Raw genomic sequence first — 12,162 nt, 5'->3', positions numbered from 1 at the left:
TTTAACTTCTTGCCGCATGTTCTACATAATGTTGCCATTTAGTAAGTTCTGGTTATCCAATTAACTCAAAGAGTTGATATAACATGTGATCAGAAAAATAGATTTATTTTTAAATACAAAAGAGTTAAGTCACTATATTAGGAAGTTATGGAGTATAATACATTATGTTTCTAATGTTTGTTTTGGAGGAGAGGACTAACATTTGCTGTTTAGACTGAGTGCTTTAAAGCTATAACTGTATAAAAATAAGTTGACCTTATATTTCATGGATCATACCATGCACTGATAATCTGGGTAATATCAGGATTCTGTTATATCATGACACTGATCTCCATTAGAATATTCTCTTTAATTATGTGAATAATTATTTTCAGGCTGGAGTAATAATCTTTTTTTAAGAAACAAAAAACTGCCTATTTCTACACTGAATTTCAAAAGATTTTCCCTCAAATCTCATTGCTTTCCACCCTCCGTCCCCCCCATGGCTTTGTAGCACTAGAGGAATATCTTGTCTCTGCTGGCCACAGGTGGTGCTACCTCGGCTGTGACCATGTTTGTCCACCTCTATCATTCTCTGTCACCCAGATTTCACAACAACCTCCAACTGGCCTCCGCTGCCTTTCCTTCTGCCCCCTACAGTCTAAGTCCAAAAGAGAAGCCAGAGCAATCATTTCAAGGTGTAACTCAGACCATGTCACTCCTGGGCTCAAAATCCTCCAATCAGAGTAAAAGTCACATTTTTTTACAGTAACTTTCAAGACCCTATACCATCAGAACAGCACCAGATTCCTCCTTAGCTTCTCTGACTTCATCTTTTTCTGCTCTTATTCATCCCTTGGCTACTGGTGAGCAGCCGATTTTTACAGTGGAAGAGATGCTATGTGACTTCCAAAGCCAGGCCCTAGAAGGGGATACAGCTTCCATCTGGCTTTTCTTTGGGTACTTGCCTTTGGAACCCTGAGTTGCCACCTAAGAAGTCTGAGGCTGCCATACTGAGAGGAAGCCCAAGTTGTATGAGGAGGTCACATGTATGTGTCCTGACAGACAGCCCCAGCTGAGGTCCCAGCTAGTAGCATCAGCCACCAGTTACACGAGTGAAGACCTTACAGAAAATTCCTGTTTCCCACCACTGAGTTACCCCCATGCTTCTGAGTCTTCCCAGCAGAGGCCCCAGTCAAAATTGAGTAGAGAAAAGCCATCCATTCCCATTGTTCTTTCTCCTAATTCCTGACCCACATAAAGTAAAAGACTTCTTTTTACTTTGATTATTGTTTTAAACCGCTACATTTTTTTTAGTTGAAGTATAGTTGATTTACAATGTTTCAAGTATATAGCAAATTGATTCAATTGTATATATATATATGAATATATATATGTATATTCTTTTTCAAATTCTTTTCCAGTATAGGTTATTACAAGGTACTGAATATGGTTCCTTGTGCTCTACAGTAGATCCTATTGTTTATTTTATATATAGTAGTGTGTATCTGTTAATCCCAAATTTCTAATTTATCCCTCCCCTTTTCCCCTTTGGTAACCATAAGATTTTTTTTACTGCATCTGTGAGTCTATTTTCACTTTGTAAATAAGGTCATTTGTATCATTTTTTTTAAGATTCCACATATAAGTAATATCATATGATATTTGTCTTTCTCTGTCTGACTTACTTCACTTAGTATGATAATCTCTAGGTCCATCCGTGTTGCTGCAAATGGCATTATTTCATTCTTTTTATGGCTGAGTAATATTTCCACTGTGTGTGTGTGTGTGTGTGTGTGTGTGTGTGTGTGTGATATCTTCTTTATCCATTCATTGGTCAATGGGCATTTAGGTCGCTCTCATGTCTTGGCTATTGTAAATAGTGCTGCTGTGAACATGGGGGTGCATGTATCTTTTTGATTTAGAGTTTTCATCTTTTCCAGATATGTGCCCAGGAATGGGATTGCTGGATCATATGGTAACTCTATTTTTAGTTTTTTTTAAGGAAACTCCATACTGTTTTCCATAGTGGCTGCACCAATTTACATTCCTACCCACAGTGTAGGAGATTTCCTTTTTTTTAACACTCTCTCCAGTATTTATTACTTGCAGGCTTTTTGATGATGGCCATTCTGACTCGTGTGAGGTGACACCTCATTGTAATTTTGATTTGTATTTCTCTAATAATTAGTGACATTGAGCATCTTTTCATGTGCCTGTTGGCCATCTGTATGTCTTATTTGGAGAAATGTCTATTTAGGTCTCTGCCCATTTTTTGATTGGGTTGTTTGCTTTTTTGATATTGAGCTGTATGAGCTATTTGTACATTTTGGAAATTAATCCCTTGTTGGTCACATTGTTTGCAAATATTTTCTCTCATTTCATAGGTTGTCTTTTCATTTTGTTTATGGTTTCCTTTGCTGTGCAAAGTCTTTTAAGTTTAATTAGGTGCTATTTGTTTATCTTTGCTTTTGTTTCCATTACTCTGGGGGACAGATCCAAAAAAATATTGCTGCAATTTATGTCAGAGAATGTTCTGCCTATGTTTTCCTCTAGGAACTTTATATCCAGTCTTACATTTAGGTCTTTAATCCATTTTGAGTTTAATTTTGTATATGGTGTTAGAGAATGTTCTAATCTCATTCTTTTACATGTAACTCTCCAGTTTTCCCAGCACCACTTATTGAAGAGATTGTCTTTTTTCCATTGTATATTCTCGCCTCCTTCATCATAGATTTGTTGACCTTAAGAGTATGGATTTATTTCTGGACTTTCTATCCCGTTCCATTGATCTTTGTGTCTGTTTTTGTGCTGGTACCATACTGTTTTGATTACTGTAGCTTTGTAGTATAGTGTGAAATGAGGGAGTGTGATTCCTCCAGCTCCATTCTTCTTTCTCAAGATTGTTTTGGCTCTTTGGGGTCTTTTGTATTTCCATACATATTCTCAAATTTTTTGTTCCAGTTTTGTGAAAAATGCCATTGGTAATTTGATAGGGATTGCATTGAATCTGTAGATTGCCATGGGTAGTACAGTCATTTTAACAATATTTATTCTTCCAATCCAAGAACATGGTGTATCTTTCCATCTGTTTGTATTGTCTTCAACTTCTTTCATCAGCATCTTATAGGTTTCAGAGTACAGGTCTTTTGCCTCCTTAGGTAGGTTTATTCCTAGGTATTTTATTCTTTTTGGTGCGATTAAACCACTACATTTTGAAGTGATCTGTACACTGTTGTAGCTATGTGCTCTCTCAGGGAAGCTGTCTCCTTGTTGAGAATTGTTCTTAGCATTTATTACTTCTAAGGGAAAGGCTTTATTTGTGAGTGAGAAAGTTTTAGAAGACAGCAAAGTATGAAAAAATTTTAATTATTGATTGTAACAGGAGAGAAAAGCATGAGCATTTGAAATCTATAGCTGTCCTAAAAATCTTCACTTTTTAATTGCAACCAGCTCCACTAACAAAACCCATAACAAAGCTCCTAATTGTCTGAATCTTCAATGCATTTATCAAATTTTCTCTTTTTCCACTTTGTGATGGAGGTGCAGACAAGTAATAAATTGGCCAAAAGGCAGATAGTAGAAGAAAATAATGAGAGAAGCAACCTGCAGAATTCACTCTCTGAGCTTCATGACTGAATAACAGAGCTATAGATCTACACACAGAGGCATTCTCAGCTCAGACAACTGACTGTGGATCTCTAATAATGTCTTAAAAGATTCTTTGAATGATTTATTCTTTAAAATACCATTTCTGGTTTTTTTTTTTCAGTAGTCCAAAATGACCACCCTGCCCCCACTGTGCATGACACGCCCAAAGCTTACGGCCTTAGCCAGACAGAAGCTGCCATGTTCCCCCAGAACAATTCCAAGGTACGTGACCCTGGCTTTCATTTTTTATTCCTACAGAACGAATTTCTTGCAGTAAAAAATGTAAATAGCATATCTCAGAAAACAAAATTGTTTGAAAACAAAAGTATACTGTTATATTCAGAATATTCAAATTTGCTGTTTCAGAAGGATTGATGAACCTCATTCAAAGATTAAGAATCTGTTTATTTAGCAGGCTAGCACTCATTTGATCATTTTATTTTCTATTACCATTATTTTGTGCTTCCTGTAAAGCTTTGGAAATACATTTCCTTTTTAAAATACGTGTGGAGAATTGAAAGCAGAAGCTTTAGGCATGAAAGATGTATGGCATCTAAACCACAAGGTCCCAAGCACTGATTTCTGTTTTGGAGGAAGGATGACACAGTCTTACTACCGGGGTAAACTGGCAGGCACGATTTAGCTCCTGAAATGATCCTGGGGCTTGAAAATGCATCATCGAACTACCACTGCCTGTGAATGTCTGCTGAGCTTATGGAGTTTTCAAATGCAGCCGAAAAACTGCAGGGCAGGAACTTGATGTATTTTTCATAATTATGAATATTAACTAAGATTGTGTTATTTAGAAATTTCCACTTATAGTTTTATTGATTTTTAGTAATGCACATATTATTTATCAATGTAAACCTATATATAGGATAGGTGGATGTGGAGAAAAACCCATTTACTTAAGAATGCAGAGTGTTTTAATGTGTTGGTGTTTTATTTGTTTACACACTGAGGTTAGTATTCTTCCCTGCCTCTTTCCATTCAAGAAAATTAAAACCTATATATAGGTTTGATTTTTTTTATGCTTACCTTTCAATTCCTACAAGGCATAATGATCAAAGTATTATGAGACTACTTTGTTCTGAGAAGGACCATACCTCATTTTTAGTATTTCTGGCAAAGACCAAAGCCCCTGGACCAAAATAAATACATTCAGCTAAACTACCATCAAAGTTCTTTGGTAATAGAATTGAAAACTGTAGAAATAGTAAAATAGAAGTGTAGAAAATTGTAATTTTATTTTCAAATAATGTGAAAAACAGAAAATTTTCAATAGATGCGTAATTCCAGTATATACATTCTTATTTTCCATTTTCCTTTTGAATAATGTGATGTATTTACAAAATCTGAAATAGCTAGCTTCTTCTTCCTGTCTTTTGTAATAATTGAGATTACATTTTCTTTTCAACACGAGCAAAAACATAGCCCAGTCTCACATCCCTAGAATAAGAGAGATTTTAAAGAAAATTTTTTTGTATTCATTTTATTGAAAAAAAACATTTTTATCATAACCATTTAAGGCAAAGCTTTGTATCAACATTCTCCATTAGCTTCTGAATAAAAAGGTATCTGTGTATCCCATACTCCTATTGTCATAAGATGTTCATAGTCTGCTTATTTTTAAAGGTGCCAGGTGTATGAAGATTGAACATACTACATGTGTAATATATTTCTCATTAAAGTCTTCTTAAAATCACTTTCACCTTGAACTTTTAATAATAATTTGAGTTTTATGTGTGATTTTAAAAACCACTCAAACAGCATGTCAGAGCAAAATTCTGTAATGTTTGCAACCAATAATTTTAACACATTTGTATCAAATAAGTATTATTAGTTCAAGATCCTGTGCCAAACAGAATCTGACTTCTGTAGCTGGAAAGTTATATTATGAGAGAACATGAGTAAAATGGAAGATCTTATAATGCTTTGAGGAGAAAACCCTATTTACTTAAGAATGCGAGTATTTTAATGCGAGTATTTTAAAAAAATTTAATTTAATTTTAATATTTAATGTGTTAACAGTTTTATCTGTTTACACACTGAGGTTAGTATTCTTCTCTGCCTCTTTCCATTCAAGAAAATTAAAATTTTGAAATTATCAATGAACAACCTAACTCTATAGCTTTTACAGAACATTTATTATCTATGATATTGTCCCCAGAATATTTCTGTTCTTCTGGTGGCATTTTATATGTTTGGTAGCTTTTCAACTCGATTTAAGGCAGTGCTTTATTATTTCTTTCCATTTCATTTAGGTCTCAATTGATCAAAGAAAAAGACGACATAGATCATTATCTGGAGGTGAATTTCAAAGGATTGTCAAAAGAGGAGGTTGCTGCGTAAGTATATACCTCTTAAAGGTACTTTAATATAAAGTTTGATTCTTTATTGAAATTTCAATTTTCCTGTGCAGTCCACTTTTTTATTGGAACATAGCATTTAAAAATTAAAGCTCATATTAAATAGTGATAAATCATGTCTATTGATCTTACACATATCAGTCTTTAATTTTATGACTTTCAAAATTCTTATATTTACCAAGATATTATACTATCATATTTGCAATATTTTAGTTTATTCTGTGTTATTAATTGCTTAATAACTTCCATTTTAAGGTATATTGCCTCCATGGGGGAGAAAAAAAAACTTTAAGAGAAGGATTCATATATCTTTTTTCCTGGTGATTTAAAAAAAAATCCCTTACTAATGTATATTCTCTCTCCTGCCAAGAACCCACAAAAAGAATTAATGGATCATAGTTTATTGGTTAATTTAAAAATAATTCTAAATTGTCTGGATTTATTTTTTTAATGAACAAAGTAAACTTTGCCATTTTATGGCTAGTCAGAACCTAATTTATGATCTGAGTAAAAACAGTATAAAAATCCAAGTAGGTTAGTGAGAAATAAATAGAAACCTAGAATAATAGCTAAACAGGTTTAATATTTCTTACCTATAGACTTGGTGACTCTGTTATCAGATTTTTATATGTAAGTATTGACAAATAGAAATCTTATATATGCACATGCATCTTACAGAATTCATTAAATGATTCAACTATTCAAAAATATTTTATACAATAAATGCTTTTAAAAGATTGTCTCTATTAATGTTGCCTAGTGCTATGGGATTCCACTGACAGGGTATTCGTATTGATGGTTTTGGTATAGGTTTTCACATAGTCTAAAATTCTAAGTCTCTTGATATATTTCATTAGATAATTGTCAGTATGCATATAGCATGGAAAAATGGAATAGTTCATTCTATCAGTAGCTGCTTTATTTTATAGAGTGACAAAATTTATAGTAGCTATAATCACTGTCTTCCTTGGAGTTGTATTGACTGCCAAGTGTAATATCTGGGACCTTTGGTTTTTAACTGCTATTCTAATTGCTAATTCATTAGCTTTCCATGGTAGCCTATTGGACAAAATTAAAGGTCAGTGTTGTCTGATGATACAATTCCTTCTTAAAAGAAAAATATATATGAGTGATATTTGCTTTCTGATTTAAATATACCTAAATAGCTATAATTGGCTTAAGAATTAAATTTGGAATTAAACTTATGCTTTACATATTTTAACAAATTAGACATCTATATACTTAATATCTGCTTTCAGTCTGCACTGAAGAAAACATTATTATAAGACAATGCAAAATAGGCTATGTTAATGAGTGTTCTGTTACAAATATTTTCTTTTTCACTAAGGATATTACCAAATTGATTTCAAATCCATATTATGCTACAGAACACAAGTAGCCCTGGGTAATTCTCAACCCTTACTGTTGAATTCTCCTTAAAGCTTCCTACACTTGAATACTCTTTTATATCACAGCTCAAAGATAGTGGGTGCAAACCTTAGTAGGAAGGTAACTTGTACTTGGCTCACTATTATGCTCCTGATGGATATACCTTATAGACCTTGCCCCAAACAAATTGAATAGCATGTAAAGGAGAAAATTGATTTCAGCATCTCTCAGCAGTACCCAGCAGGTGCCATGAGGAATTATGCATATTCCAAAGAATTTCTGTGTAAAACTTTTTATCAGCCATTGAATTCTAAAAGATAAATTGGTCAGCAAACATTTATTAAGTGCCTACTTTATATCTAACACTAGGTTTTTCACAGAGGGGAAAACAATGTTACTTTAGTATAAAGTACTTGGTCTTATCCTTGTCACTATTTGAAATAATACAAGCAGGAAATAAACATGCAATGAATGAGTTGCATAATTATACTGTGAGGTGCAGCCTAGAGGTCTGGAAAAAATCAGAGAAAATTAAGATGTTAGATAAAACTTGCCAAAGAAGACAGATTTTGAGTTTGACTCCATATCTGTTAGCATTACAAAATGATCAAACTGGTGCGTCACAGATCCTCAGTATACAAGAATATAAAGGGGAGAAATTGGTGAATCAAATTTCCAATCAGGCAAAAGCAGTATCTAAGATATATTCTCAAATTCTTCTCTAAACTGCCTTATTCTTCCCTAAGATGATAACAGAAATATATACTTAAATAATTCATGTACACTAGCTTTGATATCCTGTAATATGGATGTGTTCTTTGTCTAGTCCCAGAATAACACTTCATCATCTACTCCAAAACATACCAACCTACTAATACGTAAACTCACACTCTGTGTCCCACCTATTGCAATGGGTGGAGAGTTCCTGTTCTTGTCTAAGGATGATGTCTCTACTTGTGCTCTGGATACCATCCCCTCTTACTTGTTCCAAGACTTTCTCCACCAGTTAAATGTGTTTTCTTGCTATATCATCAGTTTCTCCTTTTCCATTGAAGCAATCTCACTAACATTCGTATCTACCCTAGTATCTCCCTTGACTTCTTTTCCTCCTCCAGTTTCTACCCCATTTTTCTGTACCCTTCGCAGTAACCAGAAGCATTGTCTCCATCTTTCCACATCGCATTCTTAGCTCAATTGACTCTAAATAGGTTTCCAGACCCAGAACTCACTGAAATCTGTTTACTGTGACTGATGTCCTCCATTTTTATTACATCTAATGGTCATGTTTCTGTCCTCATCTTGCCTGATGTCTTCACATTATTTGATAGAGATGAATACTCTGTCCTTGAACATTCTGTGCTTGTGGCTTCCAGGATGCCATGTTCTATGGTTTTCCTCCAAACTCTTCAACTATGCTGCCTTCAGTCTCCTTTGCTGGCTGCTTTTCTGTTTTCAAATTCTCAATGGTGGATTGTTCTAGGGGTGGGTCTTTGACCCTCTACTCCAGCTACACTCTCTACCTGGATCTAGTCCTATAGCTTTAAATACAAGCAATACCTGATGGCTATCACATTTATAAATCCAGCCCTGACCTCTCCATTAAGCCTCAAATTTTTATATCCAACTGTCTCCTTGACATATTTACTTGAATTTTTAATACACATTCCAAGGCTAACATGGCCCCCCACTGGACTCTTGCTTTACCTCTGCTGCCCCTCACACTCCCCCCTCCTAATATCCCTCCCCCAGTCTTCCCTCAGTTCAGTAAATGGTACCAAGGCAGCCTTGAGTTTCACCTTGCCTTCACCACCACTCCCCCATCTAATGCATCAGTATGTACTATCAGATATAACTCCAAAACTTATCCTGTGTTCATCTATTCTCTTCATTGCATAGTCACCATCATCTCTTGCCAAGATCACTAGAAGAGTCTCCTACTTGCTCTTCTAAAATCCCCTTGAATTCCACCACAATTCAGCCACCAGAATGACCTTTTAAAAATTAGATCATGGGGACACTCACCTGTTTAAAACCCTCCAAGAGCTTCCCATTGGTCTTATAATAAACTCTAAACTCTTCATCATGACCTAAAGCTGTGTGTGATTTGGGCTTTGCTGACCTCTCTGGCCTTGTCCCCCATTCTCTCTACCATTCACTCCTTTCAGTGTGGCCTTACTGCTGACACTTCTTGTCATGCAGGTGTCACCTTGAATGTGACCTCAGTCTGCTATTCCCTGACCCCATAATCAAGGAGCCCTCACCCCACTCACACAGTCAAATCACCTGGGTGTATTTCTGCAGTCAGCTGGTCCTCATCTTCTGTTGGGAGTTTGTACGTCAGCTGTGTCATCCCTAGTGGAATGGATGCCCCACAGGACAGGAACGTGTCTGTGTGTACGCCACCGTGTCCCCAGGACTTAAACAGGGCCTGGCACTCGGGCGGAGCTCAATAACTTGCTGTTAAATGAATAAATTAGTGAAGAATAAATGTTGGATTACTAACACCATGAAATAGGTATCCTGCTGTGAATATTTTTTGATTACAACATTTTTTAGTTCAGTGTTGTAGGTAGCTAGTTTAACTGTTGTATTGAGGAAGTTTAATTCCTCAAAAATGTTATATGTTTACAAGTAAGAGTATAAAATTTAAGTGAGTAATTGAGCAAGACAGGCTAAAGTAGTTTTTACTGGAATGGTCAAACCCAATTGATGGGGGATCATTTTACTTTGGAATGGGGTAAAATGGGTCAAAGGCAAAGGGCTTCTGAGTTTTTTATCATCCACATTTACAGAAGGAATTCTACTATACTTTATTACTTTTTAAGTGACCAGATTATTGCTGTGCCTAATAGGTATATTTTTTTCAAACATATTGTACTAAAGTACAACATAGTTGACACTGGTAATTTGACTTTCTTAGATAAGCCGTTGAATAGTCCATTGATAGTATTTAACTGATCTTTACCAACTAAAGAAGGGCATGTTGTAGTTCTGTACTTTGTGCTTTTTTATTCTGTACTATATTATCAGAATGCATTATTTAAGTGATACTTAAAGTATCACTTATTATCATATCATAATTGCTTTGAGTAGCTAAGTAATAAAAGTGTATTTATAGATTCAAATAAAATTTTCTGGGGGCAGTTTTTACAGCTTTAGCTGTGTATATGAGGATACTAATAAGCAAAATTATCAAGGGACAGAGAATGTTAATCTGCTCAATATTATTTTCTGCTTCAGATATCAAGTTCTATTATACAGAAGAATAGATTTAGCTCAAAATTGTGTACATCTCCAAGATATTGCTTTCTTTCAGAATATCTTTCAGCGTCACCAGTTGGTGTTTACTGAGCGTCACTTGGGCAGCACAGCCTCTCTCTCCTGCCTTTGAACTGTATTATACGTACTCAGTTAAAGTAAATTAGCATTTTGCCCATCTTAGGTTTTCATCTTGAAAATATTCCAAAATTGTCTTCCAAAGGTGCTTTTACAAACTACAGATATACTTGTTATGAGCAAATTTAGCATTTGGATTTGCTCCATGGTCAGGCACTCAAAGTATCTGTAACAAGGTGAAGATGTTTATTCACGATATACTATTTCATGATAACATTATGGGAATTTAGGCCCCTTTAGGTGAGCTCTTCCTCTGCTTCATTCATCTTGTTTACTTTTGAATAATTTTGTGATATCATCTAGTTTTATCTTAACATTTTGCGTCTCTTTTAAAGTAATAAATTAAATTCCATGCAGAGGTTTGCCAGTTAAACTTTCTGAAGATGCCAATTGCTGAATAAATGGTTACTTGACTAACAGGAATAGGCAGGAGAGAGAAGGAAAGGAAGATGACCCTCTTTCCTTCTAAGTAGCAAATTGGGTTTTAAGATCTTCCTTATTCAAGAAAAAGAGACAGGATTTTGGTGTTCTGAAGTGGAGAGACAACTATTCCGTACTTTCTCCTGAATGTATAAAAAAAAGCAACAGCAGAGAATACACATGGGAACACAGGAGAGATGCCACTCCTTTTTATTTTTATTATTTACTTATTTACATTCTGATACTGTCTTCCACAGCAGATCTCTAAGATGTGAAACTAGGAAAGAAAAGAATTTTTGACAATAAAGTTTTTAAAAAGAATATTGATATCAATAAAGTTTACAATTTGGGAATTTAAAAAATGCAGTTGAAAGGCACTTTTAAAAATTGTTTAATAAGTGCAAAAAGGATCTCAAATTTACAGCAAAGCCAAGTCTAAATAAATACGAAAGGAGGAAAGATTTCAAATGTCAATGGAACACAGAAATGCCAGTTTCTTAGGCATTTATGTCTTTGCTTTAACAGCTGCATAGCACAGGAAGATCAGCTTGGTGCTTTGTGACCACCTAGAGGGGTAGGATAGGGAGAGTGGAAGGGAGATGCAAGAGGGAAGGGATATGGGGATATATGTAAACATATAGCTGATTCACTTTGTTATACAGCAGAAACTAAACATTGTAAAGCAATTATACTCCAATAAAGATGTTAAAAAAAGTTTTCTTTAAAATACTATTTTCACATATGGTGTTTAAACTTATCAGCTCTAAATAGACCTAAAAAAATCTTTGTTAGGGAAAAGCATAGGAATCATGACATTGCAGCTCTGGCTGTTAGGGGAGATGATTTCTTCCTCAGCTGGAAATTTGGCTTTGCTATTAATACTTCTGTAATTTGTTGCTGGTTACCTGACTTTGCTAATCTTTGATTTCCACAACTATTTGGAGACCATAATAATAAT

The 12,162-nt window shown here is 34.8% G+C and overlaps 1 protein-coding gene across 3 annotated transcripts in view; it reads left to right on the top strand.

Annotated features, from left to right (window-relative positions):
- TTC29 (tetratricopeptide repeat domain 29) overlaps positions 1 to 12,162 on the top strand; it is a 255,369-nt gene that overhangs the window by 2,664 nt on the left and 240,543 nt on the right. For all 3 annotated transcript variants that reach the window (XM_060147135.1, XM_060147136.1, XM_060147137.1), the window contains exons 3-4: positions 3,755 to 3,852; positions 5,895 to 5,978. In XM_060147135.1, coding sequence (XP_060003118.1) covers positions 3,761 to 3,852; positions 5,895 to 5,978 — 176 coding nt within the window. In that variant the 5' untranslated portion in view covers positions 3,755 to 3,760. The remainder of the gene's footprint in view (positions 1 to 3,754; positions 3,853 to 5,894; positions 5,979 to 12,162) is intronic.

Source organism: Lagenorhynchus albirostris, chromosome 4 (assembly GCF_949774975.1).
Source record: "Lagenorhynchus albirostris chromosome 4, mLagAlb1.1, whole genome shotgun sequence".
NCBI classification, from domain to species: domain Eukaryota; kingdom Metazoa; phylum Chordata; class Mammalia; order Artiodactyla; family Delphinidae; genus Lagenorhynchus; species Lagenorhynchus albirostris.
This window is presented reverse-complemented; position numbering and strand designations above follow the sequence as displayed.